General features: G+C 53.2%; 1 protein-coding gene across 3 annotated transcripts; it reads left to right on the top strand.

Annotated features, from left to right (window-relative positions):
• The first annotated feature begins 1,293 nt into the window (after nucleotides 1-1,293).
• Nucleotides 1,294-17,503, top strand: STEAP3 (STEAP3 metalloreductase). 3 transcript variants are annotated; one of them, XR_003251747.1, is made up of 6 exons: nucleotides 4,018-4,063; nucleotides 8,351-8,834; nucleotides 9,294-9,821; nucleotides 11,284-11,448; nucleotides 14,750-15,094; nucleotides 16,277-17,503. XR_003251747.1 is itself a non-coding variant. In XM_026054619.1 (5 exons), the coding sequence occupies exons 2-5, from the start codon at nucleotides 8,352-8,354 to the stop codon at nucleotides 15,038-15,040; spliced, it is 1,467 nt and encodes a 488-aa protein (XP_025910404.1). In that variant the 5' UTR covers nucleotides 1,294-1,409; nucleotide 8,351; the 3' UTR covers nucleotides 15,041-17,405. The 3 variants fall into 3 exon arrangements, 2 of the variants coding, with proteins under 2 accessions (XP_025910404.1, XP_025910398.1); XM_026054619.1 differs by lacking the exon at nucleotides 4,018-4,063 and adding an exon at nucleotides 1,294-1,409 and having other exon boundaries at nucleotides 14,750-17,405; XM_026054613.1 differs by having other exon boundaries at nucleotides 14,750-17,405.
• Nucleotides 17,504-18,680: the final 1,177 nt, after the last annotated feature.

The raw sequence follows: 18,680 nt of genomic DNA, 5'->3' as shown, positions 1-18,680 counted from the left end.
CGCCCGGTCCCGCTCGCTCTGGCCCGGCCCGGCCCGCGCAGAGGTGAGTAGCGGCCGCGCGGCGCGGCGCGACCGACCCTCCCTGGGCGGGACTCGAACCCGCGGCCCGCAGCCCCCCGCGCGGCCGCCCCCTGTCCCCCTCGCGGCTTGAAGTCGCGGTCCCCGCAGCGCGCTGGGCAGCGGGGCGTCCCGGGGGTGTCACCCCGCTCGCTGCAGACCACGCGCGTGGGTCCGAGCGCCCCAGGCGTCCCCAGGCTGGGCGATTTGTAGCCTTTTCCACCCAAGCTAAACGCATTCATAACAATAACGAGCAAGAGGCAGCTCGTTGAAAGCAGCGTCCACCTGCAAACCCTCCCGCCGCTGGCAAGTTTGCGAGGCTGCGCTTGCCTCTCTGCACGGAAGCACGCTCGATTTGCAGCGCGACACGCACTACGGGAGAGCAGGGCGCGCACACGGTGCCCTCAGCCCCGTGCGAGCCACCCGCGTTCACCTGCCCAGGGTGCTGCCCCTCCAAGTGTGGGGCCAGCGACTGCAGGCAGAGGCGGGAGTTTTGAATGGGTTGCTTCCCTCCGGGGTCCTTTGCCTCTAGATTTCACATTTTTTAAGTTCCCCGCTTTCCAAATGCTTTGCAGAGATTACCAACTTCTGTAAGCGAGGGGGCAGTCAGGCACAGAGATATAAAGAGAAAGAAAATCTTGGCCAGAGCCACCCAGTTCAGCAGCGGCAAGAGCTTSAGCCGCTACTTTCCCTCCACGGGAGATCCGATAAAAGGGAAAAGGTGCAGAGAGTTGCCATGGGTGGGAGCTGCAGGCGGGCACATGCGCCTCAGGCCAGGAGCATTTCAGGGTGCCGTGGAAAGGGGGAATCCCTTGGGAAAGCAGTYGTGGACGTGAGTTAAAGCTCAGGACGGGCAGGAGAGGAAGGCCRGAGCTCGCAGCATCACTCTTCCTGCGGGCAGAGGCAATGGAGGGCTAATGAGATTTAAGTATCACATCCAGGCTTTGGTTTTCTCCTCTTTTGAAAATAGCATTTGCTGGAAAAGCAACGTACGGTAATGCCAGCGCCGGTATTCATTGCATGTATTTGATTTCCYCTATAATTGTAAAGGGGAAGACGTTGATGACTCAACAAGTCTTTGTTTAGGAAGAAAACACAACAAACCCCAGGAAAATACGCTGTTCGAGAGCAGCTTCTTCTCTTTTGTTTGCTTTGTTTCTTTATTTTGTTTTTGATTTATTTTGCTTTTTAATGGTAGGAGCTATGCTGTGACCTTGTGATGTTTCCACCCATAAATAGACGGAGCTGTAGACATGAGGGAAACACATTTTTTCCTCCCTTGGAAGAAATGGGCCACCCCGGCCCACTTGTGGGAGAAGTGCGAAGGACGCCGGCGGCTGCAGCCACGAGAGGTGACATTCCCACATTCCCACAGTTAAAAAAATCCCAGTTTTTCCATCATGCACTTACCGTTGCTTTTCTGTCAGCTTCACAACGGAGGCGAAGGCTGATGGTTTTGCAACCTTCACGTTGTTGCTGCGCTGTAGGGTGGTGTTCCCGGCTGCTCTGGAGTGGATTAAGCTTCCTATCTTCATCTAAGCTTGATTGAAGTGTAGCTTAATTGTCAGGCTAAGACATTTTGAAAGCCTGCCAGCCTCCTGGGAGCCTACGTCCCATTTTCAAGAGCCTGGAGGTAGTTTGGAGCCTGTGTCACTTGAGCAGTTCTGAAAATGTTCTCCAGGCTTAAAGGAGTTAAGTGCACAATTAATTCCTCCCCTCTTTTTCTCAGGTTCTCACAGTTTCGGTTAATCTGTCTGAAGCCATGATCATGGTAACATTTAAAGCTTAGTTCATGTAACTCTTCCGCTAAGGGTTGCCCACAGGCCCTAGACTTCAAGAACTGGGGTCCACAGACAGTGTGTCCACCACAGGAGTGCMCTGGTGTCAAGAGCTGATGGTGCAAGCACTAACACATCCTGGCTRCGTCTCTTTAGTTACTCAGATAAATTAACTTTTCACCGTGAGCTCAGTGGTGCCGCAGGTGGGTGAGGTGGGCAGCAGTCCAGCAGAGCTAATGTCAAAAACGCATTAAAGACCATCAAAATGGTCAGGGGCAGGACATAAAGCCATAAAGCATCAATTAGCAGAGCATGTGGCGGGCTGAAAGAGCAAGTGTAGCTTGCGGAGGCTGTTCCTGACCTTCCTGTAATGAAGGGGGAGGTTGTGCGATGCGCACGTCGGGCCTGGAGCGCATCCAGCCTCAGGCCCTCTCCCCACCAGGACATCCCAGAGTGTTGGAGGCCATCGAGCTCCCATGGAAAAGAGGCCACCCCTGCTCATGGCAGAGCAGGGACGTCCATCACGTAGCTTAAAGCTGCCCAGAAGACACAGTCTGTGCAGGCAAAGCAAAGGCAAAGCGATCACCGCAGTCATGGTCTGTCTGCGGTTCCTTATCAGCGAAACCGCGTGCCGTCGTCTCTTGGCTTCCTTCCTGTTCCTCGCCAGCCAGCAACGCTCCCTCTTCATGTTCCTCCTTCCCTGTCAGGCACTCGAGCAGGAGTGACGGGCAGTGTGGGGACATGTAGAGCAGGTGGTCGGAGGTCGCGCACCCTGGAGCTCCAGGGAAGCGAATGTGCCCTCCCGCTCGGCCACAGGAGCGTGGCGGGGAGCCACACGTCCCATGTCACCTGAGCGAGCTCCACACTCCGGCCACCCGCAAGGGCTGGGTCTGTGCAGCGCTGCCAAGGGAGCTCAGGGCATCTCTGTCCCACTCCCCGGAGGAAAAAGGGGATCAGAAATTTTGGAGGAGAGCGTGCGTCTCAGCATGCATCCTTCAAGGTATTTTTGGATGAAAAGCGAGCTCACATCTCCCCTTTGGGCTTGCCTCAGCCTAGCACTACAACAGGGCTCTCCAAAAGCCACCCCTCTCGGCTCTCCTGTGCCCTGGGGTGACAGCACAAGGCCATGTGGTCACCTGAGTGACCAACTATACAGTCAAACTTTGCCTGAGTTTGCAGTAGCAAGAGAATCATCCAGGACCCAGAAACCCACCGGTTTGTCTTCCCTCAGCCCCAGCTGGCCTCTTGGGCCATCTTCTCACCCTGCGTGGTCCTGCACCATCTCTGGAGCCGCCAGGAGAGGCAGAACCTGAACCGTGGGGGCGGCTGATCTTGGAGAGCCTCCTGGCTGCTGCWGGCATGGGAGCAGCCAGTCCCAACGCGGCGCTGCGAGCAGCATGGCTCCTCACGCCTCTCCTGGAAAGAAGCAGCCTTTCCAGGAAAAGGAGTCCGTTGGCRCCCTGCAGTGACTGCTCAAGCCCAGTTTCCATGTCCCTTGAGCTCCCAAACAAACCACGGGCTGTCAGTCGCCTGAGATCCGGAGCTTTCCACCTGTGGAAGAGGAGAAGAGATTTCCTCCTGCTTGATCAAAGGTGCYCCCTGCCATCGTGTCTAGCTGCAGGGTATTATCAGGACCACCCAAAAGGGTTTTAGTAGCCCAACCTTTGGCTGCTCCTCCTACCTTTCGGTGGGAGGGAATGCTCAGAAAGGGGTGATCCCTGTTAGATGGCCTTTCCTTGCTGCGCCAGCACAAAGCACCGCAAGCAGCGCCCGCCGCCGGCGATGCTGCTTTCACACGAGCTCTTCAAAGGTTTCCTTTGCTGCGGAGGCCAGTTCTGTGAACCACATCCCATGTCGTAGGCGGGTGGGTTTTCTGTCCAGCATTAATATTGTCTGTTCAAACTTGGTGCCTGCGGGATGAGGCATTTCTGTAGGAAAACTAGACAAAATCTCTGAGAAAGTAGGAAAAATGTGCTGTGGAAAATTCTGGTAACCTTCCCTCCCTCTGCTGCCYGCCTGTGTCGAAACATGTTTTGATTATTGGTCCAGGTGGAGAAGGTCCTGCGGTCAGGGCCGTGCCTTTGGCTTCACCGCTAGCTTCAAAAAACAACCTCCTTGATAGTTATCAATGTTTGTACTGGAGAGAGTCCTGCGAGGGGAGGATCAGYGCCTGCCCAGGCCACGTCTGCTGGAGCAGGTGGTGGAGGAGAGAGGCGCTGGTAAAACTGGTAGGTGAAACCAAGCTGGAAGCGTTTTGGAGGCGAGGATAAGATTGCAGCAAATTGGATAGATGGTCTAGAAATTCAGGCCTGCTTGTGCCCTGTCTTGTAGGGCTGCTGGGTGAGGGGGCCAAGGCAGAGGTTATGCTGGAGACAAGGCAGGGGTTAAGGGCACAGCAAGGTGACGGTGATCAACAGCATCACGCAGTTGTGCGGAAGCAAACGGCGTGCTGGGGTGGACGGACACAAGTGCCACCTTGCAGGACATGAGCTGGGGGGGGAGGTGGAGGAGCTGGGCATTCAGGAGGTGAGGGGATGGAAAGAGTTCTGAGGAAAAACTTGGGTTTTGTTCAGATAAAGCCTCCCTGTGCCAGCGCTGCCCGTCGTGGCAGGTGGGATGRGGCCGTGTGCTTGGAGTCTGAAGGAGACGTGTGTTCAAGAGGGGCCKAGGGAAGGTGTCTCAGCCCCCTTCCTGTGGTGTTTCCTCCCCCGGGCTGGTCTCCAGGGTTTTCAGCATGGCTTTTCTGGCTGCAGGAGCACAGACGGTTCCTGATCCGTGTGGCTGGGGAGTTATCTTGCCCGCTTTGGGAGGAGCAGGAGGAGAGCAGGAGCTGGCAAGCTGGCTTGTCCCCGGCTTGTTCCCCTTTCCGAGAGTGACCGCCGATCACAAGCGTGATGATTTCCAGTCAGTGTGGGTAGGGCCGAAGGGATTCCCGAAATGTGCAGCGGAGCTGGCGTTAAACTAGTTCTGGATAAGCCCTTTATTCTTTTTACAAACTTATCTGTTCCAGCCTCGGCATGTATGTGGTGCAGGTTGTGCTCTTAGGAGGGTCCCCCATGGGTTTGGGAGAGACTTAAATCCTTTATTGTCATGGGGGACAAARTGGCTGTCCCCAAACCAGTGTATTTCTACCTGGGAGTGAAAGCAGCAGAAGCCCATTGGAAATGCTGGGAGCTTTTYGGAGCGGGAATGCCTTGGTGCCTGTGTGCCAGAGGGCACGGAAAGCAAACACGAATCCGGGGCGGGCGGAGGTACGAAGGTCCTCATGGGCAAACTGAAAATCACGCTGGGGCAGAGGTTGCCCCGTAGGCAGGACCCCGCTGCGCGCAGGCGGGCGCATCCCGGGGCTGTGCGGGGCTGGCAGGGACCATCTCGGTGCCAAAAGCAGGGAATGCCCCATGCCAGGGCTCCGCTCCATCGCTGGATCCTGCCGTTGCTGGTGGCGTCTCAGCCCGGCTGCTCACACGGGTTGTAGCTAGCAAGCCCTGGTTTATCTCGAGGAGCCCCGGAGCCCTGTCCAGGCTCCCTAGTGGACGCACCTCGATTTAATCCGCAGCTGCTGGAGACGGACAAGCAACGSCTGATCTCGGCTTCTGCATCAAGGCAGTGGGAAACCCAAAGCAGCTGCCTACCCCAAAGCAGCTGCCTAGCCCACCATGGGTACATGCCCGTTTGGGGCTTGCAGCTCWAACACAGCCAGAGCGGGAACTGCCGTTGCAGGAGCCATCCCCAGCGCGAGGGAAAGGGCCCTGCAGAGATGGTCGTGCTGTTAAAGACGCAGCCTGGGGCACGTGTGTCTGCCCAACAGATTGGTCCCCGTGCCGGCTGGCAGCGGGTGGCTGTGCAGGCAGCTTCCCCGAAGCCGGGGGACGTGTGTGGCTCACAGATGGAGCACGGGGACCCCCGCGTCGGGCACGCACGTGGCACAGAGAGGCTGTTTGCTCGCTGCAAACCCCTAGCGAGGCAGAGCAGCTGAGTTTGCCTGGCACAGAGCCCAAGCCCACAGCCCTGCCGAGGCTGCGGTGCAGAGCGGGGAGCGTTAGCCGTGTTTTTCTTCCATGAGTGCCCAGCCTTCCGCCTGCCTGGGCAGCAGAGATGGCACTGCTGCGTTTCATCCAGCTCCTGATCCCCTTCTTCAGGGCTTCCCCTGGCGCCCTGGGCAGTGCTGGCAGAAGGGAGCTCCCCATTGTGCTCGTGGCCCGTTGCTGCTGCTCTCCTGCAAATAGTGGCAGTGTTTGAAATGCCACAGGTGACACACACAGCAGCACACACACCACGTATGGACCTGGCGTCCCTGTGCAGTGATATGAAGGTGTCCTTAATGGTCTACCTGAAAGGAAGCTTTRCATTGTGTTAGATATTTTAGTTATGAGGACTGGGCTTTAAATCACCTTATAACTTCCTCAGTTAGACCCCATCTTCTGGAATTTCACATGTGAAAYGCAGCAAGGGACCGATTTCTTTCCAAATAACCTGGCCAAGATGCTGACTTTTGATGGGGCTGACCTTGCTGCAAAGAGCTAGCTTTAGAWGGAAGAGTTTTGAGCAGGAAGCACACTGTTCGTGCGGGTAGGAAAAGCAGTATAGCCACGGTAAGTGCCATAAAGGCTCCAGTTTTAACGCTTGGACAGCGAGGTGACCGTGACCTGTGGCAGCCATAGGAAGGTGCTGCTGCCCCGAGCACCATGCACCAGGGCCAAAAGCCGACAGCTCAAATAGCAGCCCTGAAATCTGCACCTACACTTAGAAAACATATTGAAGGTTTTTACTTTTTAACTATTCTGCTGCCTTCTCAAAGGCCTTTTCTTTTTAATTAGAATAAGTGGAGGCAGCGAAGCCATTTGTCTCCATATGTCACAAACATCGCTGTATGTTTTAAGTGGCAGTTATAGGACAGGAAAAGCACACAGCGTGAATTTGTTTGCAGCAGAACTTGCCATCCCTTTGGGAGCAGAGAGAGCTTTGGAGGTTCTTAGATGGATTATAAAACAAGTTTCTCGGTAGCATCTGCTTGGCCACCCTCAATCCTGATTTTTCTCCCCTTAGCTAAGAGCCAGAGATGCACCTCTCTATTTCAGACAAACACTTAGTGTGTGCAAGTAGTTGGAAAAAAGGGGCCAGTGAAGGAATGAGAGCTAATTAAGCCAAACGATAGTGTTGACCTAACAACAAATGGTTCTAAGTTATCCAGGAGTAAATTCAGGTAGAGCAAGAAAGTTTCTATGAAACAAAGCAGTGAGCTTTTGATGAAACGTCCGATAAGAAGGGATGAAATGAAAACTACACAGGCCCTTGGGGAAATCCCTTGGTATCTTGCTCCCCTTATGAACATTACCTATAGTTTTCTTACCGTTTGTTTCCCATTGGTAACTACTGATGCACAAGTGCCCTTCCCCTCTGCACCATTATTGTTCCCATTCCATAAAAGCCTTTGGTGGGAGACGTTCCCAAAAGCCTACGGAAAGCCAAGCCTGCCTCAGTGACTGGGTCACCTCGCCTGAGTGGTCATGTTTGCACTGAAAGAACTCAACGAGCCCTAAGGCAGGGTTGTATTCTGGGGCGTTCACCTTGTTCACCAAGGTGTCTCTTACTGTGGTGTATCCTGGTAATTCAGGTCTTCACTACCATGTCTACCAATGTGCCTGAATCAAAAGCCAGGTGTTCTGCTGTGTAAGTTCCCTTGACTACCTCCCGAGTCCTTTAAAACTCTGGTGTCACGTTTGACACCTTCCATTCTTGAAGCAGCAAGGCTGGTTTGAGTGATAGGTGGCAGACCATGTGCCTAGCTTGACAGCTCATGATTGCGTCCCTTTTGACCTCAGGGGTCTGCTGATGTGCGACYGTTCAATTTATTGATTTACTTACAACCTCTTCTTGGCCTCAATATCTGATCTGTTATGGAGAACGAGTGCTACAGGGCAAAATTCATTAATGTTTGCAAAGCTCATCAAGATCTTCCATGAGCAAATCCCATCATATTTTAATATATTTTTAAATGTCACGAGTAAATTCTCATTACCCGTTGAAGAGCTGAAGTAAACAGTGTTTGCCAGAGCTCCATAYGTATTGGAGCAGGCAAAGGCTGCAACTTGCTTCATTTACCGCTTKTAGAGCATTTTCATTTCACCTTCATCTCCCTGCCTTGACTCTGCCCCAGTGAATATGTGAGTATGAAGAACAGCAGAGGACAGATGAGTGCAGCTGTAGGTTTTGGAAGTCAACAGCTGGTGAAACCTGTTATCCYTTACCTCCAGCTTGGCATGGTGGTGTCCCCTCCAATGGTGCTTGCACCTTACTGCACATCTGCCCCACAGGTTTACCAGATGGGTCTTAGGCTGTTAAGSCCCAGGGTTGTACAGGTGTTCACAGGCTCCGTGGGCCTCCATCGTCACCCAAGGCCAGTGCCTTTCTCTTTGGGTGGCACACGCAGCATTCTCCCTGTGGCTGTGGTCRCAGTCAGGCTCTCTCCAACAGCCTCGGATTAAACGTGCATTTCCCATTGTTTGTCCCGGCAGGATGTCAGGAGGAGACATGGCCAAACCCCTCCTGGGCCATCGCAGCGTGGAGGGGGAGCAGAGCRTGGCGCCGGCCGCGGGCCGCACCGTCGGGGTGCTGGGCAGCGGCGACTTCGCGCGCTCCTTGGCCATCCGCCTCGTCTGCTCCGGCTTCAAGGTGGTGGTTGGGAGCCGCAACCCGAAGCGCAAGGCCGGCCTCTTCCCCTCGGCAGCAGAGGTCACCTTCCAGGCCGAGGCRGTGAAGAAGACGGATGTCATTTTCGTGGCTGTGTTCAGGGAACATTACACCACGCTGTGCGACCTGGCTGATGTGCTGGCTGGCAAGATACTGGTGGATGTCAGCAACAACACTGAGATCAACCACCACAGAGAGTCCAACGCGGAGTACTTGGCTTCGCTCTTCCCCGCCTGCACCGTGGTCAAGGGGTTTAATGTAATTTCTGCGTGGACGTTGCAGTCAGGTGCCAGGGATGGAAATAAGCAGGTATTGTTTTGTTCTGGTAAGGAACAAACCTCCTCGCTGTCCCTCTGCAAAAGTAGCCAGCAGTTCAGCTCTGGTTCAGCCTCAGTAAATAGTTTTAGGCTCGAGGAGATGCCGGTGGCCGGGGTGCTGGCTGCGGCATCCAGAATCTGTTGCATGGCTCCTGCACTTCTTTGCTCGGAAATGAAATAACCCCTGTAGTTTATGCTTGGAAGTCTTGGGAGCCTCTGTGTAAGTGAAAAGTTTTATTTAATTATRTGTTTCTCTAAGCATAGACAATAAAGCAGACTGGTGGAGCACACCTGAAAGAAAAGCTGAGCAGGGCAGGGGTCTTCGGCAGCCACAGTCAATGTGCTGCTTGCTGGAATRGCGTAGGCTGCTTCTAGCACAGTCCCTCCTCCAGCGCTCGTCCCGGCAGCCTCGTCTCTCTTTGCCCTAGATGCATCTTTCTGTTCATTGCAGGTTCTGATTTGCTCCAATAACCAAGAAGCCAAGCGCATTGTAGCAGAAATTGCTCAAGTCATGGGATTCACCCCTGTGGACATGGGCTGCATGTCATCAGCCTGTGAGATTGAGAACATTCCCCTTCGCCTCTTGCCAGCTTGGAGAATCCCCATCTTTTTGGCTTTGGGGCTCTTCCTTTGTTTCTTTACTTACAACTTGGTGAGGCAGGTCATCCACCCGTACATCAGGGAGCAGAAGAACAAGTTCTACAAGATCCCCATCGAGGTGGTCAACACCACCCTGCCTTGYGTGGCCTACGTCATGCTGTCCCTCGTCTACCTGCCCGGGGTCCTGGCGGCCTCTTCGCAACTCTACTACGGCACCAAGTACAGGCGCTTTCCGGACTGGCTTGACCAGTGGCTCCAGCACAGAAAGCAGATCGGCCTGCTGAGCTTCTTCTTTGCGGCCCTGCACGCCGTGTACAGCCTGTGCCTGCCCCTGCGCCGCTCGCACCGCTACCAGCTGATTGAGACGGCCGTCAAGCAGGTAACGTGGCCGCTCTGCGCGTCAGCMCCTGCAGCAGGCTGGGCCGTGCGTCCCAGCGCGAGTGGCCTGGGTGCTATAGGGCCACTGCGCTCGCTTTCTGACACGTGTGTGGTTTGCTGGGAATAGGCTGTTCCCTACACTCTGTGCTGTGGTGGCACCCTGTGCACCAGGCCTGTCCCCARGGGCCACGAGGACCTGCAGTCTGGGCAGACCGTGCAGCTTTCACGCTCACATCTAGGGTCGATGCTCCCAGTGCCTCTGCTCCACAGGAGCATATGCTGGTCTTTGAAACCTGCCTTACCTGGCACGTCAGAGACCAGYGCAGAGGCAGGAAAAATGCTGAAACTCAGTGCTGCTGAGAGCAGGGTTCCCCTCAGCTTTTCCTGCTAGGTTCTGGGACACCCCTGTTTGCTCACGCCAATGTTCATGATAAGCTCCTGCTGCAGTGACCAAGTTGTAACCCTTAGGTTCTGTCCTGCAGGTGTGTCCCTGTCCTCGCGTGCCTCGGGGCTTTAACAAGATAAGAGTGACGACCTCCGTGCAGGCTAAGAGAACAAGGCCCTTTTATTGAAGGAGGAAGTGGAAAGGCACCTCACTGCTTTATTGCGACTCCTGGCAGTGTTTATGTGCTGGGAGATTTGTGCCTGCAGATAAGGAGCGCCGCAGCCCCGAGCCGCGGCAGCACCGGGTGCCCTTCTCCCGCCCGGCTCCTTCCTGCTCTACCCGCTCCCTCCCGGCTGGCACAAGCTCCGTGCCGCCGAGGGCCAAGCCGGATCAAGGAAGCAGCGTGGGGTGTTTCTCCAGGGCTCCCCAGGGTGGCCACACGGACACTAGTGGCAGCAGAGGAGGGCAGGGGCCGCTGCCACTGCTCGGGGCAGCAGTGCCCGCCCGTCGCGCGGCGGCCTCGGCCTCTCGGCTCCAGTCCTGCACATCAGTCTCGGGCGAGCGCCCTGTGCTCGTTTCCCCTCTACCTCCTGTTTTCAAGCAACATCTTTGTTTAGTAAATTGAACCCATTTAATGGGCTAAAGAGGATGGTTCTAATGCCGCTGTTTACTGTGCAGCATAAAACCCATCTTTGCTTCCATTAGCATGAACAATTTCCCCACTAAATGCACTTAAAACAAAGGTTATTAGGAGACTACTGCATATTCAAGCATCTGTATTTGTTTTCATGGCTTTAAGCTGACTTCTTGCTCCCATTATCATTCCAAACGYGACTCTCGGGCTGGCTGCTGTGGTTTGGGGCCGGGAGCGCTCGGCAGCTCTCCCCGTGGGCTGCGGAGCTGCTCCAATGTGGGCAGTGGGATACGGAGCATCCTCGTGGGTAGCGCCGGGGCCACCAGCAGTGCCCGGGGCTCACCCAGCAGAGCTGCTTCCCAAGCCACGTGAATAAGTGAGTCTAAAACTCGGTTTCTCTGTTCCTAAGTGCCCCGTTTTAACCCAGCTCTGTTGTCGTGCCAGGCTGTGGAGAAGAAGATGAATATCTGGGTAGAGGAGGAAGTCTGGAGGATGGAGATTTATATCTCCGTGGGTATAATTGCCCTGGGCTTGCTGTCGTTACTTGCCATCACGTCGCTGCCGTCCATCGCAAACTCTCTCAACTGGAGGGAATTCAGTTTCATTCAGGTAAAGTTGGCGCTTTAAAGTTTAAAGTTGGCACCCAGAGGCTGCTCCGCACACTGGGAATGGGAAAATGCCACGGCTGGATCCACGTGCAGCCGCGTGCTGAGCGGCAGCAGCCTCTGCACCCTGGGCCTCCCTTCGTGCAGCGGCCGAAATCTCTCCCGAGCCTGCAGGAAACTCAAGGATTGCCCACCGAGCCGGCAAGGCAGCTCCTCTGCGGCCCCCTGCTCTCGCCATGGGCTGCTGAGCAGTTCTTTACCTGGAGGAGAGCGCCTTACAGCTGCTCTCTCCCCACCATTCCCACTGGAATGTTACAGACCATGCATAAATATATACGTGTGTTTATATGTACACAGACTCACACTGTTGTGGCAGCAAATGCTGCTGTCCCTGTGCACACATTTACCCAGCCTGGTGCATCTGCCTGTTGGGAAGCATTCCCAAGTCATGCAAAGGGCCTGTCGCGTCGCTGCCGCTCCGACGTGTCCCGCTCCACTCCAAAATAGCTCCTGGCTGCCCGTGTGGAATGTCGACCCGCTCGCACCTATTTCTGGAAGCGCGGGATGAAGCTCGGCCGCGGGACACCGGCTCCCGGCCGAGCACGCACTTGCYGGGAATGCGCTTTCCTGTGGAGGCACCGCGGAGAAAAAGCGGGTGCTGGATTTTGTAGCATGTCGGCATCTCGATCTCTCTTTTTAAGTGGGGAATCTTTGAAGAAATTTTCTCTTAAATAAGTTGATGGTTTTTATGAGGAASTTAATGGCAGATGCAGCTACTGCTCCCAGACTTAGGGGTGAACGTTCACGTAGGGCAACGTGATTCCCCCTGCTGAATTAATGCCCAGCGACACAATGTTCCTGCATAATATCTGCAAATGCAAGAGGTGCAGCAAGGAGAAAAGCACTTGGGAGGTCGAGCAGCTGCACATCAGAGTCACAGGGGCTCCCAAGGCACGTGAAAACTGAAGAAAAATGTTTTGAGCCAAACGTTGCTCAAAAAACACCCATCCCTGTGGCCTTCTCAGCAGAGTAGGCTCGTATGCTTGAGAGAGGCTGCAGCAACAGCTGCCTCGAGGCTGGTACCAAGCCAGGAAACCTTTTAGTCTCCTAATCCAGAGTGCTCTGGGGCTGCTCTTTTCCAGTATGTGTCCCTAGATTGGTATCCTGGGAACTGGCTGCTCTCTTACAGCACCTGTCTGTGCTGGACAGGTCAAAAATCACGTTTGGATTTTTATAATCACCAAGATTTTTATAACAAAAATATTTTTAAAGTAACTCCTGCATATGCACACATTGTCAAAGTGGATATACAGTTCCCTTATATAGCCAGTTTGACTAAATATAGTCAAATTGGATATACAGCTCCAGTTCAGCTTAACAGAAAATATGGAGGGTCCAGACAGCAAGTAACAGGAGTGATCTATGTGTAAGGGAGATTATAGGAGACATTTTTAAGGTTCCCTAATGATTTACAAATCAAATCTAATTTGTTGAGAAGTAAAAATGTGTATGATTGCCCTTCCCATGCTGCCCTGGAAAGTCCTCCTGGATTTGCAGGTTGCCTTGGCGTGCTTTCTGGCTTAGCTCATGTGTAGCTAGGAGTAAAGCATCTGTCATCAGCCCTTTCTAGCCCTCCTGTTGAGGAGGTGAGAGCCAGCACGGAAGGAGCTCCGGCTGCCACGGAGCTCCTGAGTTTGCAGGACCAACGGGAGYAGAAGTCAGGAACATACCTGGGTCGGGAAGCGGCATTTTTCTCCGGACATTTGCTGCACAGACCTTCCAAAACGAGCTGCACGGAGTACAGGCACCTTCTCTGGTGCATCTCCCAGATACCAAAAAGAGGGAGATGGAGCAGCCACATGGAGGCAATGTGGAGAGCCTGCCTGGGGGAGACACCACCCGCATGCAGCAGCCTTTAGAGGGCTCCAACACCCWGTGTGGGCACAGTCCCCATACACCCCCCGCTGCAGCGGTGCCAAAACCCCTGCCAGTGTAGCCAAACAGAATGGGCTCTTTCCTGTTAGCAGTGCATTTGCCCAGGCTGCAGCTGCAGGACCTGCCTGCGCAGTTCTGGGCTCACCATGGAGCTTTTTGCCCGGGAGCTTCCCGGCTTGGCRTGCGCGCTTCCTGGCCCTGCACGCAGCCTGGTCGCTGAAACATTACTCACAAGCTGGCACTTCCTGCCTCTTTCCACAGGGGCTTTTCCCTTTCTTTGCCCGTTGCAGAGAAGCCCGCGGTCGGTAAGTGACGGAGGAGCCGGCGGCGTTTCCTCCGGGTGGGCGCGATGCGTCTCCGGCTGCGTGCTCAGCGCCCGCCAGCAGCCCTCAGCTTTTCCAAGCGATGCCAATCTCGGCCCTGYTTGGGTTTGCTGCTTGCAGTCGCTTTGCCCTGGGGCTCCGATGGGGATGGCAGCGATGAGGAGGATGCAGCTGGGAGAAAGGAGCACCCAGTGCCAGGGCTCGATTCACAGGTCAGCAAGTGAATAGCCCGAGTTACAACCAGCTGTGACAGGGACAGGAGAGTTCCCTGGCTCGCAGCAGGGTGGCAGGAGCTCAGAGACAGGCACAGGACRTGTATGACAGGGAAGAGCCTCCACCTGGGAGCACGTTCTAGACATCTCCTCCCTCCCGCTTCCCTGCATATCCAGCTTGGAAGGGCAGGGAATTCTTCATCCAGTCTGCTGTTAGCACACATTATGCTTCAAAAAGTTGCCTGCTTTTTTAAGGGGTTTCCTAGCAAACAGAGAGAGGAAGGAAGAGCTTCAATTGAGTAGCTTTCCCACTGAGACTTTTTCAAGAGAAAACACTCAGTCCTTCCTCCTCTTTTGCTTGGCTGCCTTTCTTCCCAGCTGGGCACCCTTTCCCGGACGTACCTTCAGGAAAAAGAGTGTTCCTTGCTGGTTTTGGCAGTGCTCTGTGCTAGGCTGCATCTAGCCCGCACTTCAAAGGTGCGATGCTGCAGCCAGGAGGGGACGTGTCCTGCCCATGGTCACAGCAGCCACGAGGCAGCCACCACCTCGAGAGGGGCACCCGGGAGCATCCCTGGAGTCAGGGGCTCGGGAGGCASCGTGACAGCTTCGCAGAGGGGCAGGGGTCACCTCGCCACGGAGCTGGCAGCTTCTTGGAAACTCCTGCGGAGTTTTGCCCATCACACTTAGATTAGAAGAAGGAAAATGTGGTCTGGTCCATGACCCGTGAAACACTTTAAGTCATTTTATACTGTGAAGGAAACAGAAATACTTACAGCTTTCTCTGTGCTACAGGGGAAAGAAGGTGCTAACGGGACCGTTTCTCTTTTGGTTTCAGTCCACGCTGGGGTTCCTCGCCTTGGTGATCAGCACCCTGCACACGCTCACGTACGGATGGTCGAGGGCCTTCGACGAGAACCAGTACAAGTTCTACCTGCCTCCCACCTTCACGCTCACGCTGCTCGTGCCATGTACTGTGATCCTAGCCAAAGTGGTCTTCAGTTTGCCCTGCGTCCACCAGAGACTCCTGCGGATCAGGAGGGGCTGGGAAAAGGGCAGATACGTGAAGTTCGTCCTGCCCAGCGCCACTGGGGATTACTCCAGCGGGGAGACCTCTAGCAATGTCTAGCCAAGCCCCCGGTGTGGCAGAGGATTTCAAAGCACTATCGACATTTCTATAAAGGTGTTTTTCTTTTTTTTTTTCTCCTTAAACATATATATGTTTTGGTATAATTGTATGGTGGGTAAATAATAAAATTTGGTGATTTTAGAGAACGGATTATCATGAAATCAGGTTAGACTATTTAAACCATACTGCTGGGTTGCTTGCACAGTTACTGCCTTAACTAGCACCACTGAAGCTGAGCTAGCAGCACTGTTACATGTGGAAACCAAGGGGGTACGGTCAGATCAGTCACCTGCAAGGGTGGCTGGCATCTCTGCCCTGCTCCTCCATTGCTCCCCCAGCCACTCTCACAAATTTCACTACTTGTTGGTTGCTTCATTGGCTTTTGGGTTTGTTTTTCCTTAATAATATGGAAGAACACAGATTTTGAGGCCCCTKTGTCAGGGAAGGAATCCAGCCTCTTGTGGCTGACCAGCCAATGCAGTGAGGTTTAGGAACATGAGCTGTGTCTGCTTGTGGTCCCCTCGGTGAACTCCACAGCCAAATGAGAACAAGGTCCATGTTACGTAGTATCCACCGTGATTTTGGCAAAAGTATCCGGCAAGTCCAAGCAGTGCCTGTCTTTCCAAGCACACCAGGGCTCCTGGTAGCTGTCTGCTGCTGCACATTTATAAGCTGTGGAAGCAAATCCCCTTTTCCAGCAGCACAGCAGCATTTGAAGAGCCACGTCCCTAACGCTCATGCCTCTCTGTGCTGCAGTGCCTGAGATGACACCTGCTGCTGCCATATGTTGTTTTATTAAACCAAAGCTTCAGGCAGTATTTGATGGAAATACAGTCAAGATCATTATCAGAGAGGTTTGCTGCTTCATGCAACTGCATGGAGAACACCAAGGCCTTCTATCAAATAATACTGCTAAGCTTTCTGAAAACACTGTCATCATTTCCATTCGTGCAGACAAAAGAGCAGCTCGGAAACCATTGGTTTCAGGAGCAGTGGTAAGATTTTTGTATCATCTTGCAAAGGTGTTAATGAGTCTTGGCCACAAAGAAAATACAGCAAATGTATATTTGGGGCAAGGACCTTCATTGCCTTGCACCTTGAAAAGTCACTGACTAGATTGCACAGCAGGTATCACGTGCTGTTCTTCCAACTTTGCACCACCTTGGATGAGCTGCAAGGCAACGAGGAATTCTGTCCTAAGTTCACTTTCCTCCTGTCTCTTCCCACCCCCTCAAGCCCTCGTTCTTTATCAGAACAGTTCTGCAGCTTGGGGATGATCCACACCATGTGAATGGAGAATACAGAGCTGCTCTTCACAAAAGCTTGCCTAAAAGCAATCAAGACGACACGAGAAGATTGCTCAGAAGGCCAGGTGAAAGGACATGCTTGAAATAGCCTGGTTTGCCTACAGTTAAGTAAAAGACAATCAATGTTGAACATTGCTTTGAAAAAAATGATCRTTGTCGCTATCAAATAAGGTCTGCTTAATGGGCAAGAAAGTTCCTGTTATTAGGCTAATAGAAGCGGGGGAAACGGATCWATTTGAGGCCACATCAGGCCTTCCAGAGCCACTTTTGCCTCTGTGACCTGGGTGATTTTGTGACAGAAGATTTTATGAATTCCCTGTTGAGCCTCAAACGACTGCAGAGTTCTGTTTCCGCTCCTGCTCAGGCTGCCGGTGCCGAGGGATTTCCGTTCCGGGGGAAGATCTGCACTGAAGTCTCCAAACAGCGAGTCCTTGCCCTCAATGAAGGGGGTCAGCACGAGGGAAACCCTAAGGTTTCACAGCAAGTCAGCTAGCGATTCTGTTGCAGAAGGGGGAAGTTCCCAACCTCTCCTGCCGGCCCTTTCAGGAAGTCGGTTATTCCGACCTCACCACCACAACTAGGCCCAGATCAGCCACTGATAAGAACACCCACCCCACAGATACATTCATCAGTGGTGTTTGCAGCGGAGCAGGAGGTTAAGCTGCACGGCTGGGACAGTCTCACATGATGGGAACCATTCCACCCGCTCCAGCGCCACTCGCCTTGAGGAAAAAATCGGCTTCCGCAAGCTGCTGCTTTCCACACTCTGCCCCGTTTCATCAGCAGGCGAAGGGCAAAATGTCTGCACATTTCCTAGCGATGATAAAGGCAATTAATACGATTTAAAAGCCTTTTCCTCCACAGCCAAGCTTCTTTTCACTTCCCTAGGTGAGGCAAAACTACTGCCCCTTGCCGGAAGGAGTGGGAAGCAGGGAAGGGATAATCTGCAGGGGGAAGGGGAGGTTTTGGGGCGACACCAGACTCCCCTCTCCTCCCGGCAGGACCCAAGCGGGCTCCGTGGCTCTGTGCAGCCTGCGCCACCACATTCCCATTCCCACTGGTGCCGGCAGGACCGGGAGCTCGCAGACGGAGCCAGAGCTGCCCGAGGGCTTTGCGCACGGCGCCCTGCCGGGCTGCCTGTTCTCCAAGACCTTCCGCAGGGGGTTGAAGCATCGGTTTCGATTCAGGAATCCTGCAGTGTGGCCTGAGGGATTTTTAAACAATTTGTGCCTTTTTATTTTTTCCTTTTCCTGCATTATTTGATATTGATAGGGGTTTGGTGAGGTTAGCTTAAAATTTCCTCATTAACTGCTTTTGTATTTAGAGTTCCCATATATATATATATGGTGTATATATATACACGTACATATATATTTTATTGCAGAATATTCAGCTGGAATGTAAATTCTTTGTATTTTTATTTGTGTATTGCTTACTCTGTGCCTCTGGGATATGTAAGATCCAACTGACAAGCCTAAGAGCGAGGCCAGTTGCACTCCTAGTCACTGGCCTCTGCAGCTATACGAGTTACTCTGAACAAGGCTATAAAGTTCCATCAAAACTCACTGGGGTCTGTTGTTTTCTTCCCTTCCCCTAGACAACAGCGTTGCTTTTAGATGTCTTCTGATAGGCAATGGCAGGAGGGGGGAGTTGTGTGATCATCCAGCGGTTAGCCACCCAGCAAGACCAGCAGCATCTGGTAGAGTCTCTTTATCAAGATAAATATCAAGAGATATCAAGATATCTATCAAGATAAGTGCACACCCACGTGGCCGTGACCCAGCAGCCCATTCTCAACCACCTTCTAGATGGGTGATGGTGCATTTTAATGAACTAATTTGTACGCTGATTTTAATGAGATCGTTTAAATTCCTGTGCTGAAGCTTAACCTCTGCAGGTGCAGTTCCCTCTCCTCCTTTTTTCATAATCCAAGGCTTTTAGCAGTGCAGTTGGGTTGCTGCTCTGCAGRGATTTACTTGCAAAGTGATATATCAAACTACAGAATGCAGCTGCTTCTCTATACAATGCACTTCTATACATTACATATCCTCTGGTCTCTCCAAGATGGCTGGGACAGCAGCCTGAACTACTAGAAGCAGCAACAAAAGTCTGATATTTAAGTCAAAAGTCAACCCTGAGTTAGTGGGATCTGCAGGTGGCCCCTCAGCTTTAAAGGAGCAGGTTTGTTACAGTAGGAGAGTTTTCTTTGTTTATTCTGTCTTARTAAGTAACATCATTTTTGCAGAATTTTCCCATGATTTTTTAAGTGCACATGAAAACCACACGTATTTTAAAGCTAAGCACTCAGTGTACAGCAGGATGGTACCTTCTAA

Source organism: Nothoprocta perdicaria, unplaced genomic scaffold (assembly GCF_003342845.1).
Source record: "Nothoprocta perdicaria isolate Ctin4 unplaced genomic scaffold, notPer1 scaffold_0, whole genome shotgun sequence".
In the NCBI taxonomy this organism is placed as follows: Eukaryota; Metazoa; Chordata; class Aves; order Tinamiformes; family Tinamidae; genus Nothoprocta; species Nothoprocta perdicaria.
Note: the sequence above shows the minus strand (reverse complement) of the source record. Positions and strands in the feature narration are given on the sequence as shown.